The 20,846-nt window shown below is 37.6% G+C and overlaps 1 protein-coding gene across 4 annotated transcripts in view; it reads left to right on the top strand.

Annotated features, from left to right (window-relative positions):
- The window catches only part of LOC131158868 (RNA polymerase II C-terminal domain phosphatase-like 4), a 66,485-nt gene that overhangs the window by 28,083 nt on the left and 17,556 nt on the right, over window positions 1-20,846 (top strand). For all 4 annotated transcript variants that reach the window (XM_058113792.1, XM_058113793.1, XM_058113794.1 and 1 more), the window contains 2 exons: window positions 13,300-13,415; window positions 13,774-13,954. In XM_058113792.1, coding sequence (XP_057969775.1) covers window positions 13,300-13,415; window positions 13,774-13,954 — 297 coding nt within the window. The remainder of the gene's footprint in view (window positions 1-13,299; window positions 13,416-13,773; window positions 13,955-20,846) is intronic.

The raw sequence follows: 20,846 nt of genomic DNA, 5'->3' as shown, positions 1-20,846 counted from the left end.
TTCTAAGACACCAAATTACCACCGACAAAGATACAATACCTGGTTGTGGATCTTCGATTGGAAGGGGATCCGACCTAATTTGCATCTGTATGTTACTGAATATGAGTGTGATCCCGACCTTGATATAAGAGACCTCTCCCTGGTGCACCTTAGAGATATCTCAAAATGCGAATTACTGCATCCCAGTGACTTGTTCTCAGAGAATTGAGAAATTGACTCACAACACTTGTTATGAAGGATATATCTGATTGAGTGATTGTGAGATAATTCAACTTTCCAATAAGTGTTCGACATCGACCTAGGTTAGGCAACAAATCACCCATATCAAGCATTAACTTACTATTGGGATCCATGGGGGTATCAACAGGCTTGGATCCCAATAGCCCTGTATCATCTAAAAGATCTAGAACATACTTCCTTTGTGATAAGACCGTTCCTGTACGAGATCTCGATACTTCTATGCCCAAGAAGTACTTCAATGGTCCCAAGCTTTGGTCTAAAACTTACTCCATAGAAAAAGATTTAGATTCTGGATGCCATGATCATCATCACTAGTGATCACAATGTCATCCGCATGTACAATAAGCAAAATACTGCCCGATGGAGTATAACGATAAAATATAGAGTGATCTACTGCACATTGATGAAGGCTGAACTCAAGTACTACAACACAAATGGCTAACCATGCTTTTGGAGATTGTTTTGATCCATACAATGACTTCTTGATCCGACATGCTAAGCCTGACTCCCCCTGAGCAACAGACCCAAGGGGTTGCTCTATATATACCTTCTCATGAAGATCACCATGTAGGAAAGTATTCTTCACATCTAACTGATGTAGAAGCCAATGACAAGTGGTGGCTAAAGAATTGAACAAATGTACTAAGGCAAGTTTAGCAACCGGGGAGAATGTGTCTAAATAATTCAAACCACACACTTGAGTATACCCTTTAGCAACAAGGCGGGCCTTCAGATGAGCCACAAAACCATTAGGATTGACTTTCACATTGTACACCCAGCGACAACCAACCACTGACTTATTAGGAGGAAGAGGTACCAAATCCCAAGTATCATTATCATGTAGTGCACGCATCTCTTCAACCATTGCCGTCCTCCACCCAAAATGGGATAGGGCTTCAGAAATAGATCTTAGAAAAGCAACATAAGGCAGAGTACTAACAAAATAGTAATAAGAGGGTGACAAGAAATCATAACAAACAAAATTAGAGATTGGATGTTGGGTACAAGTGCGTTTACCTTTTTGAACAGTTATTAATGGATCAACATCATGAGAAATAAGATCATGTGACGATCGAACTAGACGCACAATAGTAGAAGCTGGAGGAGGCACTTCCCCCTTGAGTTGCGATGTGTATACTTGAAAATTGGGATGATTCAAGCGATGAGAAGGACTCAAACTGGATGAAGATGTAGGAGGATTGGGCATAGATACTACGTTTGGATCTGGAAGGCAAGCCAGGGGACGTGACTCATCAAGGTCAAAAGAACTCAAGGAATCAGAGTAGTATGGTGTAGACTCAAAAAAGGTGATAGCAGCAGAGACAAAGAATCGATGCAAAGGAGGACTATAACATCGATATCCATTTTGTGTAAAGGAATAGCCTAGAAAAATACATTTGATAGCATAAGGATCCAACTTATCCATTCCTAGAGATAATTGATGGACAAAGGACACAACCAAATGTACGAGGAGGAAAGGAGAACAAAGGAGCCTTAAAGAAGATAACTGAATATGAGATTTTACCACCAACCAAGGATAGAGGATGACATTTTTCCGAAGAGGGAGCAAGCTGTGAGGACAACATCACTCCAAAAGACTTTGGGGACATTCATTTGAAACAATAGGGTACGAGTGATTTCAAGAATATGCCTGTTTTTTTGCTCTGCAACTCCATTTTGTTGTAGAGTGTGGGCACAAGAGGACTGATGGATCATAACAGAGTTAGTCATATAAATACTAAATTGGGTACTGAAGTATTGCTTAGCATTATCACTACGAAGTATTCTAATTGGCATGTCAAATTGAGTCTTTATTTGGGAATAGAAAGCACAAAAGATATCAAACTAGGAACGATCTTTCATTAAATATAACCAGGTCATCCTAGAGTAGTCATCAACAAATGTAACAAAGTACCAAAACCCCAACTTTGCTGTCACATGACTAGGACCCCAAATATCAAAATGAACAAGCATGAAAGGACTAACCACCCATTTGTCGACTCGGGGAGCAAAGGGAACACGATGATCCTTGCCCAATTTGCAAGACTCACACTCAAGATTAGACATAGAACTCAATGTAAGAACTAGCAGTTTCAACTTGTCTGTGGATGGATGACCAAGGCGACAACGGATTTGAAGTGGTGTAGGTGCGATTGTATAGGCAATGGGTGGAGAAAGCGACTTAAAGTAGTAAAGTCCACGAGCCTCACATCCTGTGCCGATTGTCTTTCCCATCTTCAGATCCTGAATAACCACAAAATTAGGAAGGAATGCGATAGGTCATGAACAATTGATAAACAACTTCACAAAGAATCAAATAACCATTCCTTAGGTGCCGCACTTACATAGACGAGGTGAACAACTCGCCGACGGATATAGCACTGCCATAGCCTCACAACTGAACATATGAATGTTGCCACAGCTCCAAAAAACTCACAAAGAAGCCTTCACAAGCCTTGAACAAACATTAATGAAAAGCCACGACTGCATAGTTGAAAAAGGTTGAATTTTTTAGCAAAAAACTGACCTAACAGCTTGACAATATAGTTTAGAGAAGGAATCAGAGCATGGCAGAGGAAAAAGAAAAAAGAAAAAGGTGGCTGGAAATTCACTCATGCGTTGGAGCATGGGGTCGGCCGTGCTAGCATTTGGCTGGCGTGAGGGGCTCCTCCGGTGATGGCATTTTGTGGGGTGAGTCGTTGCCGGGGGAGGGGGGGGTGGGGTTGTTTATGGGTGTTTGGTTGGTTTTGTGAAATAATATGGGATGGAGGTGAATCTAGGTTGGAGAGACGCGGGAATGGTGTTTTTCAGCGACGACTGAGGAGAGTAGGGTTTAGTTTGAATCACGCTCTGGTACCATGTTGAGTAATTCGGTAAAATGGAAGACCTAAACTCAATGATAGGTCTCTCCCTCTATTTATAATATATGTAAGTACAATTGGAATGACCATAACACCTTTACTAACTCACACTTATTACTAACAAAACTCTAATACAAAATAATAATAATGCTAAAAGACTAAATGACCATTAACAATTGTAAATCGGAACACTCTTTAATTTGACCTCAAAATGCTCTCCATTTGCTGCTTTGAAACTTTGATTGCATGACCTAATTGATATCAGGGCCATGGCAGCTTAAAGACCCCGTCAAGGCCTCCATCACTCCTTGGGTGATGGATCTCTTTGCTTATATAGAGGTTCTTGTTCTAACTTTTTTATGTTCTGTTGTTGTTGCAACCCATGTGGATCCTCCATGTTAGAACAATGATGAACAAAGTTAGACGTAATGCTTCTTTCTTAGCCTTGACCTATTGAAAGGCTGCGAGGAGGCTGTGTTTTTGTTGGGCTGAGTTGGTTTCTCTGATGATAGATATGGAATAGAAATACTTAGATTAGTTCAATGCTTTATAATTTCGTAAGGTGAGCAAGAGATCCAATCATGCATAGTTAGTGAAAGAGATTTTGAACGTTTCAATTAAGTAACTATGTCTTCTAGGGTCATGATCACTTAAACCTATAGAATGTCTATGACAAAACCAAGTATCCTTTAGTCCTTCTCAAGAAGGTAATTGGCAAGACTAGCGTACCAAGAGGCGTTAAGGAGATTATCGAAGCTTCAACTTTTGATTCTCACCAACTCTTTGCATCTGAATTAGAATAGTTCCTCACCCTAGAATTTTCTCTAGATCTTCGATGAAGATATCTCAAACCTGGGATACACCGATATTCACATAGGTGTAGTCAAGATGTACCTTACCTTCCATGGAAGGAAAGGTCTGTCTACTCCATAATTGCGCTTCTTGACTCAAAGTTTTGTAAGTACGAGCATGCTTGCATTGCCAAATGACACTGAATGTAGGAAATGTTAGCTTCACAGTCTTCCCTAATTTCGGCATGCACTTATCAGACCCAAATATGAGAATTGCTCCTATGGTCTAGATCCAGGTCCAGATTGTCAGAGTACCCTAGATCTCTAATTCTGTTGCAGCCACTCTTCATCATCAGATGGTCTATAGACTCCAAAATCATTCCTTTGATTTGGCAACTCCCCTGAGAAAACCAAGTTGCTCTCTTTGTTAATTATGATACTGCACTTGTCCCAAGCCGCCATGCCTATATTGCAAGACAGTTACTCAGAGAAGAGTTACTTAAACTCCTTCCAATGTCTTGGATCACCAAGTACGAACAACTGCATCACATCCCCAAACTAGTTATACTTCATGACCCCATTTATAAAATCATGCAGAATGGTGATGTTCATATCTCGTTCCCAAACAACCAGGAGTCTAGGTCTGACTCACATTCCTAGCATGTCTTTCCTACCATGATGATTCAACCTCATCAAAAGCCACCAACATTTCCAAGAGAACAAAAGGCGATGATCAACCCATCCACTAGTACCGTAGATCTGGCTGATCCAACATCTCTAGGGTCTTAAGTCCCAATCTCATACTTCAAGGGAGATGGCCTTCCGGTCTACAAACCCACGACCAAAAATGGCCACAAATGTTTTGATGTTGATTGCACATGTGATGAATGCTTGAAGGACCCCATTTATGATTATAAGACAACAACAAAGAAAGGTAGAAAAAGAAGAAAAATGTCCAGCAAAAGCTCAAAAAGAAAAAGCTCAAAAACAGATACGAATTGGAGACCCAACAGTTGGCTTGCTAGGAGAATCATTAGGGAAGTTTGACAATTATGTCAAGTATGGAGAGAAAAATGAACATGATCTTCCCTAAATGGACATGTTATGGCATTCAAACTATTTGATTTCCATCCATTAGAATATGAAGATACAAGGTTGAGAACAAAACATTCTTGGAAGTTTAGGAATCCAATTATCATCAACGCAGATGGATCTACTAAACAAGTTTCTCCAGCTGAAGCAACTCTCAATTGACATTCAGAAAATGCCCTTGCGTAGAACAGGATGCTGCAACAAGTCGTTGACAACTAGACAGAGCTCGCCAACAAAGTTGAGAATAGATTTGATATTACGACCACTCTTATTGATAAATGCAAGAATCATATCTAGAGGATTCATGAAGAACTGATACAAATGATCCAACACATGTCGGCATTTTCACTTGTGTTCAAAAGGAAAGAAGCAGAAATGTAACATATTAAAGCTCAGCTAAATTATCTTAAGCAGAGCCAGCACCAACACAGACATGCAAGCTATATGGATGCAAGCTTCCTTCAGAGGTAGCGACTCTTTTCCCTATTTGGAAAAGAGGCAACATACTCAGCAACCAACCCAAACCCAAAATGTTGAAACAACGATAGCCTCCACAACACAAAAAAAGGACAAACAAAGGTTAGTGAGCCAACCGTTCCAAATCAAGAGCTGCACATCGAAGTTTTGGAAAAAGAAAATTCAATTTCTAGGTTGCTAACAGAGATGGCTGATTCTTCACAACATTATGAAGAAGTATCAAAAGAAGAAAATCCACTTCTTACACTTCCTATCATGATAGAGGATGAACTATTTGACCGCTCATCTGAAGAAGAAATACAACCCTCCAGAGCCACCATGATGTCCTAGCCATATACTCATATATTGGAATATGACGATCCCACTGATGATGAGGGAATAGGCAACAACATAACTTTCTCAGAAGACACCTCATCTACCACCGCAATGCACAACTCAATTGGTTCAAATAGCAAAGGACCAACCATATCCTTAGAAGGAATTCTACCAAATAAGTGTTGGAATTACATCTTTGAGCTCCATGCCTGGTGCACAACAAAATTAATGAAAGAAGGGGTCACACTAAAGGAGGTCATCGGAAGGGCTATCTATAAGTTTGTTTGTAGACTTAGAATCTGTTATCAACAATTAAAGATATCACAGGTTCCAAATCTTGATATATTCATCTCCACAATTATTGAAGAGTTCTATGGAGCATGGGAAGACCATGTTACCCAAGCAGGGAAGAATATAGGAAGTCAAATGCTGTTTGCTTAAAAGAAGAGATCTTGAGAAGCATTATAATCTCATTTTCGGAAGATACTACTCTTTTTGCGGACCAGATGTTATCAATCTCAAGCAAGCATACCTTAACAGCCTTTCTGATTCATTAGGAGAGGAAGTTCTCCTAGAACTCCAAATGAGTGGAAAAATACTTGAAAATATTTCCCTTGGCAAACATTATCAAAGCTCTCTCATGAATCTGGATGCACTTTGTAGAAAATATAACATGTACAGAAGAGTCTAGTAAGCAGGCATGAAGATAACCAAAGAATACAAAAGAAAAATATCCTTATCAAATGCAAGGGGGATAAGCAGTGCTTTTGTTTGATAGGAGAAAAGGAAGACTTCTATCTTCCCAGAAAACCTAGAAGATCCAAGCATAAAGAGAAAAGTTGGAAATATTTAAGAAAGAAGAAGCACAGGAAGGGCCTAAAAATCACCGATGTTACATTTGCAAACAAAAAGGGCATTCTGCAAAGAAATGCCCTCTGAGACAAAAAAGAGTTAAGCTAATCCTGATGTTGCACAAAGTCTTAAACTGGGATTCTAAATGATGACATTGAGTCCATTTTCTCTCTAAATAATCACCAAAATGAAGAATCCATCTTGGCTTTCCAGCAAAGTGAGCAAATTGACCAATCGAATTCTTCAGGTGAGGAAGATAAAGATTTCGGGTGCTATCAGATTAATCCAAGACCAGAATGTTCCCGCTTTCAATCTTTCAATAATGAGTGCTATATGGTAGCATCAACGGAAGATGAAACTCAAAAACTTTCCATACAAAAATCATTGTCAAAACAATTCAAGAAAGGGGACTACATATCACCTTTTGCTCTAGTTTGGGAACTAGCCGATAAGTACTCAAAACTGATTAAGGTCATTCCTTTTTGGATAATGGAGCAGCATATAGTTTCCTAAAACCTAGCTTTCTTCCAATAGACAAATGGAAGCCATGCAATTAGGGTTTCAAAGCAGCAAATGGTGAGCATTTTAAGGTTAAATTATAGAGTGTTTTGATTTACATTAAACTCCATCTAGGTTGTTCAATTAAAGTCACATTCTTTGGATCAAATCTTCCTGACAAAGATCTACTCATTAGGTTTGGTATTATCCAACACTTAAACAAAGTCCAGTGGATGAAATAAGGGCTAAAATTCTGGTCATATCTCTTGTCGCCGTGTGACTGGAGGTCACAAGTTCGAGGCGTAGAGGCAGCCTCTTGCAAAAATAGGAGGTAAGACTACGTACTATAGGCCCATTGTGGTTTGCCCCTTCCCTAGACCCCACATACGCGAGAGCTTTGTGCACTGGTCTGTCCTTTATCTTTTACAGTGGACCAAAACTTCTAACCTTTTCAACATCACCCAAACCTTGGAAGAAGTGAGAGGCCAACTGATCCACACAAGCTGTGAGGACAGTCACAACGAGTTCTTGAAGAAGTGTTCAAAGGTACTTTGGGTGAATCCAAAGTTCTTTGTTAGCCTTCCATTCAAGAAAACTAAAGACATAAACCCAAAAAAGGCAAGCCACAAAGGGATGAATCTAGAACACTACTCATTGACTTAAAGTGAATTATCCCAATTGCAAGAAGAAGGACCGATTGAGCCCATTAAGTCACAATGGGCTTGTGAGACTTTTTATGTCAACAAGAGGGCTGAGCAGACAAGAGGTAAGCTAAGACTTGTTATATTAATTATTCTCTCCTTAACCACTTCCTTGTAGATGATAAATTTCCATTACTGAATTGGGCTAGTCTGTTTTCACAACTATTTGAGATCTTTTGAAAGTTTGATCTAAAGCAGGCTTTTGGCAATTGTGTATCCATCCAGAAGATCAGCCTAAGATAGCAATCTGTTTCCCCTACTTGCATTATCAATGGACAGTCATGCCATTTGGGCTTAAAGTGGTCCCCTTTTATCTTCCAAAAGGCAATGATCAAGATACTCCAGCCGATCCTTCACCATGCCTTGATTTATATTGATGATATCCTCTTTTTCTCAAAGGATATGACATCCCATGTAAGGCTTCTAAATCAGTTCAATGAAATTACCACATAGTATGGGATAATGTTGTCTATGATCATTGGGGCTGAAGCCATTGACTTCCTTGGGATGAAAATTAGCCAATGAAAATATGAACTACAAGCACATATTGCGACACAATTGAACACTTTTCCAGACAATCAGATGACAACAAAGCAGCTGCAGCAATTTCTTGTTATAGTCAATTATATGGTAGACTTTGTCCCAAAGTTGGCAGTCTACACAGCACCACTCCATCAACTATTGAAAAAGAACGACGTACCCCTTAGGAACCCAAGCACACAGAGGCAGTAAAGTCTATTAGAGATATGACTATATGATTGCCGCCACTTCAGATTCTTGACTAAGCCAGAACATTCTTACAGATTGATGCAAATGATAACTACTGGGCTGCAGCCTCAGTTGAAGAAAAGAATGGTGGGACTAGACATATCTTTGTCTACAATAACGGAGCATTCAAAGAATCTGAATTACATTATCACTCCACATTCAAAGAGATCTTGGCGGTGAAAAGAGGAATTGAAAAGTTTGAGTTCCATTTGATTGTACATACCGTTCCAGTTGAGATGGACATGTCATATATTTCAAAGATGATGCAATTCAAGCAAAAGATCAACACGTAGGGACTTCTTAGATGGGCAAATTGGTTCTCATAGTATAAATTCGAAGTGAAACATATCAAGGGAAAGCACAACATCCTGAGCGACTTTCTCTCGAGGCCAACCAATCTCCAAGTCTTCTCCATCATGGCCTCCTCATCCTCTTCAGGTTCGCTTAGTTTCACAAAATGAGTCTAAAGCCTTCCCAACGAGTAGATGGCTAGGTTGTCATGGTGGCTCTGGGGGCCTATACTTTTCTTCAGATAAACACTCAGATAGTACATCCTTTGTCATGATGTGAAGTGTAGGAAGTGGATTTTCTTCTTTTGATACTTCTTCGGGTTGTCTTTGTGAAGGATCAACCATCTCCATTAGCTGCCTTTAAATTGATTTTTCTCTCTCCAAAATTTAGATGTGCGACTCTTGGTCTGGAATGCTTGGCTCACTAAACTTTGGTTTGCCCCTTTGCTGTCTTGTGGAGGCTGCTATCGTTTCAACCTTCGGGGTTTTGGTTGGTTGCTAAGTATGCTGCCTTTTTTTCAAATGGAGAAAAGAATTGCTACCTTTGAAGGAAGATTGCATCGATATAGGCTAGCACATTGGTTGGGGAGAGTTAAATGCCAGAGTAGATGGTGGAAATAAGGGTTCTATCCTCGTTTGTCTGTGTTGCTGTTGCTGGCTCTGCTTAAGAGAGTTTAGTTGAGCTTTAAGATGTTGCATTTTTGCTTCTTTCTTTTTGAATGCAGGTGAGAATGCCGATATGTGTTGGATCATTTGCATTGGTTCTTCATGAATCCTTTGGATATGATTCTGACATTTATCAATAAGAATGGTTCTAATATCAAATTTATTCTCAACTTTGTTGGTGAGCTCTCTTTGGTTGTCAAGGATTTGTTACAACATCCCCTTCTGTGCAAGGGCATTTTCTGATTGTTTGTTGAGCGTTACCTCAGCTTGAGAAACTTGATTAGTAGATCCGTCTGGGTTGACGATAATTGGATCCTTGATCTTCCAAGAATGTTTTGTTTTCAACCTCGTATCTTCATATTCTAATGGTGGGAAATGACCATCATAGTTTGAAGGTCTTAATATGTTCACTTAGGGAAGATCATCATGTTCATTTTTCTCTCCATACTTGACATAATTGTCAAACTTGCTTGACGATTTTCCTAGCAAGCTAACTGTCGAGTCTTTGTCTTTGTATCTTTTTTTGAGCTTTTGTTGGACATTTTTTCTTCTTTTTCCCGCCTTCCTTTGTTGTCGCCATTAGAATCATAAATGGGGTCCTTCAAGCATTCATCACATGTGTAATCAACATTGAACCATTTACGACCATTTATGGTAGTGAGTTTGTAGATTGGAAGGCCATCTCCCTTGAAGTACGGGATTGGGACTTGAGACCCTAGCAATGTTGGATTAGCCAGATCTATGATACTAGTGGATGGGTTGATCATCACCTTTTGTTCTCTTGGAGATGTTGATGGCTTTGATGAGGTTGAATCATCATCATAGGAAAGACATGCTAGGAATTTGAGTCCGACATAGATTCCTGGCTGTTTGGGAAGGAGATATGAACATCACCATTCTGCATGGTTTAATAGATGGGGTCATGAAGTATAAATGGTTTGGGAATGTGATGTAGCTGTTTGTACTTGGTGATCCAAGACTTTGGAAGGAGTTTGAGTAACTCTTCTCTGAGTAACTGTCTTAGAATATGGACGTGGCTTGGGACAAGGGTGGTATTATAATTAACAAAGAGAGCATCTTGGTTTTCTCAGGGGGTTGCCATATCAAAGGAATGATTGTGGAGTTTGTAGACCATCTGATGATGAAGAATGACTGCAACAAAATTAGAGATTTGGGGTGCTCTGACAAACAGGACCTGGACCTTGAGAGCAGTTGTCATATCTAGGTCTAATAAGTGCGTGCAGAAATTAGGGAAGACTGTGAAACTAACGTTTTCTGCATTCATTATCGTTTACGTAGTGGCAATGCAAGCATGCTCGTACTGGCAAAACTTTGAGTCAAGGAGCACAATTCTAGAGCAGATAGGGAGAACTTTCCTTCCATGGAAGGTAAGGTATATCTTGACCGCACCTATGTGAATATGGGTGTTTTTCTGGTTGAGATATCTTCATGGAAGATCCGGAGGAAACTATAGGGTGACAAATTGTTCTGCTTCGGTTGGTAAGAGTTGTGAGTATCAAAAGTTGAAGCTACGATAATCTCCTTAACGCCTCTTGCTATGGTAGTCTTGCAGTGATCTTCTTAAGAAAGGCTAAAGGATACTTGGTTTTGTCATAGACATGGTATGAGTTTTAGATTTAGGGATTTTTGGTTTGGGGAACTAGGCCATTTATGTCCATAATCTACCTCATACATGTAGTCAAGACAATCTTGGTTGAACACAAATGAAGGTCTAGGAGAAGAGTTGAGGGAATGAGACAGAGTGATCATGGCTCTAGAAGACATAATTACTTAATTGACCCGTTTAGAACCTCTTCTCACTACCAATGAATGGTTGGATCTCTTGCTCACCTTACGAAATTATAAAGCATTGAATTAATCTAAGTATTCCTATTTCATATCTATCATCAAAGAAGCTAAATCTGCCCGGCCAAAACACAGCCTCCTCACAGCCTTTCAATAGGTCAAGGACACCTTAGTTCTTATTCTCCAATAATTTCAACGGAAAGGAGTTCTTAGAGAGAAGCGTTATGTCTGGCTTTGTTCATCATTGTTCAGATGTGCAGGATCGACATAGGTTGTGACAACCATAGGACATATTGAGTTAGAACAAGAACCTCTATTATGAGCAAAGAGATCCATCACCTAAGGAGTGATGGAGGCTCCGAAGGGGTCTTTAAGCTGCGATGGCTTTGATACCAATTGGGCACTAAGTGTGGGATTGATTATAAGAAGGTAGAAGAATAGAAATAATAGAATAAGAAACAATACAAATGACTTGCTTTAGATTAGAAGGCCTACAAGGCTCTCAGTCCGGACAACTACTTGATGTGTGGCAAGGAAGGTGAGACTAATTGTCATTTATTCCTATGTTGTGAGGTGGCAAGGGTGCTGTAGAGTTTCCTGCAGGGGTGAGGATTGGGTGGTTTCAAAGGTTACTTATGATTTCATATTGGTACAGTTTTTGGGCTTCGAAAGGAAGAGAAAAAAAAAAAAGTAAAGGCTTTGGTTTTGTGCTGTTTTTGCTATATTGTGGACTCTTTGGATTGAAAAGAATGCTGGGATATTCAGAGATTAGAAGACTCCAATGCATTTGATTTGGGAGAAAGCTTCATTTTTGGCTGCATTTTGAGCTTATTCTTTTGAGGTTTTTATGGGTATTTGCTATCCGATATCCAAAAGGATTGGAAGGCAGCATTGATGCAAATATTTTGTTCCTTTCACCTTCTGATTTTGCTGTGAAGGAAGATGTCTTTTCCTTTTTTTTTTTTTTTTTTCTGTACTTTTTTGTTCTTTTCTTGCATTGATAAAGTTTTGGTTATATAAAAAAGAACAGCGCAAGAAGGTACATTCGATTCACTCACAATTTTCTGTACATAAGAAGCACCTGTTAACAAGAGGCAGTCCCCTATTCTGCAGTTTCTCTACAGTAAGAATCTTTCTGAGACTTGCGTTCGACCCAAAGAAAGCAACCTTTGTGAGACTACTGTTTTCTGTATGGGCGTCCAAGGGGATTTTGCTACTGGCTGCTGCTGGGGAAGTGAGATTTCTGTAGTAGGATCTGACCAAAAAGCTGCAATTTTTGTCTAGGATCCACTTGGGTTTGTTAGAAATTTTTCTGAATTGAAATTTGGATAAGCAAACATAGAAATCTGTTAGGTGGTCAATTTCCCAATCAAAAGCATTCCTTACTAAGAGAAGGTTCTAGGAAATCCCATGATCTGTGATTTAAAGGTGATTTGCTGAAAATGGCTTGTTTATCACAGGCCAAACTGAATATGGAAGGGAATTTTGTGCCAAGGGGATAATGGCTACACCATCATTGAAAAGAAACATTATCCCCGTTCCCCACTTTGAATTTAGCAAAGGGAGAAAAAATCATCTGAACATCTAATGAACCTCCAAAACCCAGCACCATGGGATCCTCACACATCTTCTGAAGAATTTTTTTTTTTTTGATTTTTTGAGAAATCCCTGTTGATCATAAATCCAATTTCTCTATTTACTAGAAATGTGTAATTTTATCTCCTTTCTTTTGATCTTTTTTTAAAATTTTGGTAAAATGATTTAAGTTTTTTTTTTTTTTTTTAAATTGAACTCTGTATTTTATTGTTTTTTCCTAGCATACTTTTAGTATAACATCCATATAAAAATTTTAACCTAGCATTTTATCCCATTTGAGGTTCACTTTGATCTAGAGTTTTGGGTATTTTGGATTAATTGCATGGTACCAATCTTCATTGTGTAGAAGCATCCATTGAGAAGGATATATGCTCTCACCCTGGTGTTTTTAGAGGATTGTGTATACGATGTGGCCAGAAGATGGACGATGGTTCTGGTGTAGCATTTGGTTACATACATAAGGTACTTTATATAACTACAAGCAATTTATGGAATTATGCATTTTGTTTTGTTGTCTATATATTTATATATTTATCAGTTAGCATCAGAAAGGAAAGACTAGTTATTTATTATCCTTCTAATTCTAGATCTGCAAACAACATACATCTTTGTTTCTTAGTATATACAAAAGTTGGATTTTGCTTATTAGACCATTGAAATCTAAACCTGCATTAAAAATCTTGGGCAGCCATGCTGATAGACAAATTCCACGTACAAGATTAACTTCCTGCTTATTGTGAAAGTTGTGACCCCTTATATGTGGCTCAGATATAGGGATTTTAACTGGAACTGATGTGTGGATTATATTCTGTGTTTGCAGGATCTAAGACTTGGAAATGATGAAATTGTTCGGTTACGCACTACAGACCTGAAGAATTTGTTACGTCGCAGAAAGCTTTACTTGGTACTAGATTTGGATCACACACTGCTCAATTCAACGCGGCTAGTAGAAATGACACCAGAAGAGAGACATTTAAGCAGCCAAGAAAATCCTCTTCAGGGTATTTTCCTTCTAAATTAGTTGATATGCTTTCTGGTAATATAACTATGTTTTGGTTCCAATTTCCAAATTCAAATGGCATATTTCTTTCAGATATTTTGCATATAGCAGTGTGACTGAAATGTATTCATCTAAAAGCTATTACTTATTACTATTAGTTTTTGCTCCACCAGAGGCTCACCCAGCCTGGGTTACATAACGGGGTTAGCCCATTGCATATCCCAAATCTCTGCCCAGCCCTTCCCAAGGTTTGGACTAGGGACGTCCAACATGGACATCCCTTGTTCAAACCATTGGGGTGTTCCCTTTATAGGACATCCAAATGTTATTTTAACATCATTATGTTTGTTAATCATTAGAATTAGGTTTATTTGAATTCTGAATCACAATTATGAAATTTGATTCTCTTGAGGATTTTAAATCTATATTGATGGAAAATTTGTTGGATAGCTATGAGGAATGTCTATAGCAAGCCACGTACTCAAACAAAAACCAGCACAAAAAAATTACAGGAAAGTGGAATATGGTAGTTGTGCCTAGTATTTGCAGTCTGCCTTTGTAGTGTTATTTTGAACATAAATTTTCACGAGGCTTGGAATAAATTGCACCATTGTAGAGTCATCTGTTGGTTTCTGTTCAGATGGTACCCATACTGCAGACATCAAGTGGTATCTTGCTTGGACTATCATAGTTATAAATTCACATAACATCTATCTTAATGATTGTGATGACAATTACAGTTTTAATTTGCAATTTCATCATGGCTATTCATGTCCTGTGAGGCATTGACCATGTTATTTGTTGAGTTGCTGATGGCAGGGATGGCATGCATACTTATAGTATTGACTGGTATCCTGTGCAAGACATTCAATTTCTGGCTAATATAATATATGTAATTAATTCAAATCAACTTTACCTTGCAGATACTAATAAGGTAAATTAATGCCTTTGGCAATTGCAAAGATGTATGCACCTATGGTAGAAATTTGCCCATATAAAAGAGTACAAATTACATTATGTTGCGGGAGAAAAAAACAGTCATTAGTCACATCCATGGTGACTTCTTAACCAAAAAAACCATGGTATTATATGATTCAAGACAGTAATTGTATGATACTATGATTCTAATGTATTATTTATTTATTTATTTATTTTTGATGAACAAAGAATTGTATTAGAAGAGAAAAGAAGAAACAGAAAAAAAAGGAAAATAAATCAAGGAGAAGAAGAAGTCCTCCCTTTACAAAAAGAAACACTGCCAGGATCATTAAAAAAAAAAAAAAAAAAAAACCTCAGGGAAGCAATGCCAACAAATCCCGCTATAACTCTTCCAGGGAAACAAGACAATAGAAACCATTTGCCGACACCCACAGCTATGCAATAAACCCCTCTACTCCATAGCAAGTTGTTGGGAGTAGCCACACCTTTGAAGATTCTAGCATTCCTCTCCTCTAACATGCCATACAGTAGTTGCACTGCTGCAAAGCCTTCCTGTCCTTTCCCTTGCAAAACCCTCACACATAATAGTAAGAAAAACCTTCAACATGGAGGGGCAAACCTAGTTTTGACCAAAGATACCAAATAACTTATTCTAAACTGCCATAGTGAAGGTGTAATGAAGAAACAAATGTGAGCATGTCTCCTCACTCCTGAAACAAAGGACACACATCAGGAAGCTAGTCATTGGTGTTGATTATCTTAAGTATCTCAGTCCAGATAAAAGTTTTTATTTTTGAGGGAACTTCGGGGCCCATTTTGTTGTGAAAAACATGTTCCATTTTCCAGTTTAGTTTTTTCCAGAAAATTATAAAAAATTTGGCTTATTTTTTAGTTTTTTAAGATTTATATTAAAAAGGGTAAAAAATAAGAGTTTTTCTAGTTGGGCAGAACAAATTTTTATTTTTTGTTTCCAGATTTCAAAATAACTACAAAAGAAGACAACTTATATTTCATATTTCCAAAATATAAAGTAGTATTTGGGATCATGGATCTTGGGGCTTGAATTTGAATTTATGTGGATTTAGAAGAAATTTAGCAAAATTTTATACTGTATTTTGTCATAGTTCACACAAATCAAAGTTCATGATCCAAATTTTGTGATCCCAAATGCAGAGAAATCTAGAAAATAATAAAAAAATATTTTCCAATTTTTCTAAATAAATATAGAAAATTGGAAAATAAGGTGGCATTTTTGTAATTATTTGAAAAATTAGAAATTGAAAAATAAAACTATTTCTGTGAGCAAATAATGTCAAAACCTTTTATTACTGTTTATTTATTTTTATACAAATATTGTAAATTAAAAAATTGCTAATTTTTTGAAATTCTTTGGAAAATTAAATTAGAAAATGAAAATTATTTTCCTCAACTAAATTGGTTCCTAGCTTTCCAAATCAAAGAGTATAAAGTAAAATGAGCAGCACTGTGATCACGAGTTGTATGAGAAAAAAAGGACTAGCAAGAGAATTCTCTAGATGGATCTAAGTTCCAAACCATTTTATCACTCCTAAAAAATGAACATGAAAAACAGTTGAGGAGGTTGGTCAAAACAGACAACTCATTAATATTTCTTATAGAATGGAAATTCCAAGAATGGCCATCCTCTTGCAAAAGGAGAAAAGCAGAAGTCAGGGTATCATAAAGATTTGATAACTGAAAGAGATGAAGATATGCAAGAGCCAAAGGTGCCTCCTCCATCCAAAGGTCCTCTGAAAAAACAAACTCTCTCCCCTTTATACTGGACATTAGATAAAAACAATGTCAAAAATTAGACACTAACTTTCAAGGGCTTGATTTAGTAATATCAACTCTCACTTGAGTATCCTACCCCTTTTGTAGAAGGGCCAAATTTACTACAAATTACTTATGCCAAAGAGAATTAGGTTCTAAATGAAAACGCCATAATCATTTCCCCACCAAAAATATGTTTTTGGACCCCAAATTACCTAGACCTAAGCCTCCTTCTCGTTTAGATCTACTCACAATTGCCCAACCTATAAGATGGTCTCTGCCTGCTCACCACTAGTTGACCATAAAAAAACCCCTGTCAACTTCTCAAGCCTCTGTGCCCCACTCGTTGAAATTCTGAAGTGGAAAAAATAATGCAGAGGATGGAGGACAGACAAGTTGGGATAAGAGTAATGTGACCTCCTAAGGTGAAGAACACTCCTTTCCACCCATCCAATCTCCTAGCTGCACTTTCAAAAATGGGTCCCAAAATGAGTCAGCAATGGGATTACAGCTTAAGGGCATGCTGGTAATAGACCAATTCAAAATGGCACAGCCTGCTAGCCTAGAAAAAAATCCATAATAGTCCAATATCAACACTAGATCTCCCTTTTTTCCTGCAAACTGCATCTCAACCTCTTCATTTGCTATCAAATGCTGCATCTAGAATCTCTGTATCAACTATAAAAGCAATCTGACTAAGAGAAATAGTATCCTCTGGGACTGCAGCCAATCTGTTGGATAACACTAGTCAAAAACTTATAAATGCTAGATACCAATCTAATTGGCCCAAAGTCCTTGACTCTAACTGCACAATCTCTTTTAGGCACCATGGTAACTAAATGGAATTCATACTTCTTCCTGCCATTCCATTATCAAAAAAATTTTGGAAAAACTTTTCTTCAAGCACTCCCAACACTACTGAAAAATGCCAGAGTTAACCGATCTGGCCTAAGAGCCTTATCTCTATCCATCTCATAAACTGCATGTCAATATTCTTCTAGTGCAATAAGTGCTTCGAAACCTGTGAGGGAAATGTTTAGCATTTTTGAGATTTTTGGGCGATCTTATAGTTTATTGTTTTTATGATCTTTTCCCTATTTTGCAGCATTTTTATAGTTGAATTTTCTAAGCTAATAAGGTAGTAGATTATCTAGTGTCTTTATTCTTTATGTTTTGAAGATTTTACATTGTTGTCTTAATTTTTAGGGATTTGATATTATGTTTCATTAATTATGATTTGATATTAATTCCTAGAGATAGTTTACTTATGTGGTATTAGGAGAAAGCCTACATAGGCTTGATGTGTAACTGTGATAGGTAGATTGGAAGATGGGGCATTAAGCCCTAATTGTGGTCATCATCTGTACTCTATTTTAAATTTCTTGTTTATTTTCCTATTGTTTTCTCTTATGTTCCCGTATTCTTCCCTTCTGCCAATTGTTCCTGCATCACTTCTTCTTCAGAAGGTCTTTCTAACCAATCTGCTTTGTCTGTTGATACAAGGCATCAATCCAACCCCTCAATAATAGTCCTTCCCTCATCCTCTAAAAAAGGTAAAAATCTGTAATCAAATACGCAATATGGGTAGGGTCCGCACTAACCACTCCCCTATCATCTTCTAGCTCTTTAATGAAGTTCCTTCTGCTCCTTCTACTCAACACCTTATGGAAAATTGTTGAGTTACAGTCCTCGTCCTTAACCCATTTCATTCTAGATTTCTGCCTGCAACTCATCTCTTCTTTTAATACAACTTGTTCAAACTCATTGGACAACTGAACTCGTCTACCAGCTATGTCCTCTGAAAGATGTCTCTTTCTAATATGTTATTATACCATTCTTACCTTTTAACCTAATGAAATAAATTGAATAAACGTTATAAGAGATGGATTATGATCAAATACCTTTGTAGAATGCTTTGTTCGCTTGATTAGTAAGGGGGAAATAGAACAATTGCTGGTCGGTTAGATTTCTGGTTAGTGAGGAGAGGGAGGATGAGTTTCCTGATTGATCTTAGGAAGTTCTATCCAGACTAGTTTCTCTTCTTTTTCTTGTTTAGTTGGAGTCTAGAAAGGTTGTGGGGCCCTATTCCTTTTCGGTTTGCGAACACATGGATGGATCATCACTCTTTTCATCTTTTATTTTGGAGACTTGGATTGATTTTGTGATATTAGGTTGGGAGGGATTTAGGTTTATGGAGAAGCTTAAGTTGGTAAAATAGGTGTTAAAGAAATGGAATTTAGAGGTGTTTTGGAATATTGAGCGAAAATGTGAGTATATTGAAAAGTCAGCATTTTTAAGTGACTTGAGTGTTTTGGATTGAAAAGAGGAAGATGAGGGGCTTTTGGTAGAGAAGGAAGCTTAGCAGGTTTATATGCAAAAAGAGAACATTATTTTTTAAGCTTAAACGAGTGAGGGAGGTTGATTATAATTCAGAGTTTTTTTGGATAGTGTCGCTAATGGTCAAGTGGATGTAATTATATTAAAGAAATGGAGTTTAGGGACAGGGGAATTTGTGATTGATGTATGGGTGTTTGCAAAAGAAGTAACTGGTTTCTTTTAGAAATGTCTATACTAGGGTTAGGCTGATGGTTGAGGGTAGGATTGAAATCCTATTTCTTTTTCACCAAGTCTTGGTTGGAGAGGCCTTTTGAGGTGGAGGAGGTTAGGACAGTTCTTAGTTTGTAGAGAAATAGGATTCTAGGTCTTGATGAGTTTTACATTGCCAAGGCCTTAAATTTTGATTTTCGCTAAAATTTCAAGGCTTCAATAGTACGGAAATTCCTATGAAATTTTGGGATGTCAATTTTTATTTTAAAATATGATGGAAATTATTAGTAAAGCATGGAATTCTTTTATGAAACTTTAGAAATGGTTAATAGACATAATAATGCAAGTTCTAGGACTAGTATATTATAAATTAAAGGGCAAAAGACTCTCTTCCCCTGAGGTTTGGCCAAAAAACAGAGACATCACATAAAGTTTCAAAAATGTCACAGACCTCCTTTGAGGTTTGCTAAAAAGACACAAACCTTCCCTAAAAAAACTTATCCTTTTGCAAATACAGGGGTAGGTTTGTGTCTTTTTGACAAACCTCAGGGGAGGTCCTTGGGATTTTTAAAACCTTAGGGAAGGTCTCTAGAATTTTTGAAACCTCAGGGGAGGTTATTGATTTTTGCCAAACCTTAGGGGAGGTTGGTGTCTTTTGCCCTAAATTGAATGCATCAACAACACTTATGCTATGCATGAGGTGCAGTAGCTGTAATATAATATCCATATTAAGCATATTCAGTTATTAAAGATGAAATCCATAATTCAACTAATATTATTTATTATACAAATAAAGATGATTTAGACATAAATGGTTAAATAAGATGTTTTTACGAAGGTTTTTTAGATAATTTCAAGAGCCGTATAATAACCTTTGGTTTCAACAAAAAAAAAAAAAAAAGAGGGAATTTAAGAGAGAAATTTCAATTTCTGTTTTGATCTCACATTTGAATTCCAAAAAAAGAAAAAAGAAGTAAATTTCGATAAATTTCAGATGATTCACTGAAATTTCGACGAAAACTGTAAGAAAGGAATTGACTGCCATTTCTATTTTGAGGGTGATGGGAAGAATGACAATTTGTGGAAGTAAAAGACCATGCCTCTCAAGAGTTTGGGGATGATGTGAGAAAGGATTTAACTGTGGTTCTTCATTAGTTTCATGGGAACTGGACGTTGGGGGAAGTGTTTATATACATATATAGGAAAATATATCATTAGAAAAGAGAGAATTTGTACACTATAAGGAGGGAAAAAAAAGAGCTCCTCCTATGAAATGAAAAAACAAAAAAAGAAAAGGTTAAACAAAGTCAAAACAATAATGCTTGTCAATCCCATTACAGAGTGTTAATTTTACCTTTATCTCCTTAGTGCCAGAAAAGAGTAGGCTGACTAGGTGCCCCATTTTTGGCCTACTAGCTTAGTAGGTAGCGTTTATAAGATCATTGTTAAGGCCCTTGCTCCCTGTCCAGGTAAGTATTGGTCCTTACTGACAGGTTGAGTTTTGTGTTACGGGACACTTTATCTCTTATTCAAAGTGTTTTTGTTTCGGATATTTGAGTTTTTTTTTTTTTTTTTTTTTTGGGGGGGGGGGGGGGTGGGCGGGGAGGAAGGGTACA

Source organism: Malania oleifera, chromosome 6, assembly GCF_029873635.1.
Source record: "Malania oleifera isolate guangnan ecotype guangnan chromosome 6, ASM2987363v1, whole genome shotgun sequence".
Lineage (NCBI taxonomy): Eukaryota > Viridiplantae > Streptophyta > Magnoliopsida > Santalales > Ximeniaceae > Malania > Malania oleifera.
The sequence above is the reverse complement of the archived record's forward strand: the minus strand, read 5'-3'. Positions and strand labels throughout refer to the sequence as shown.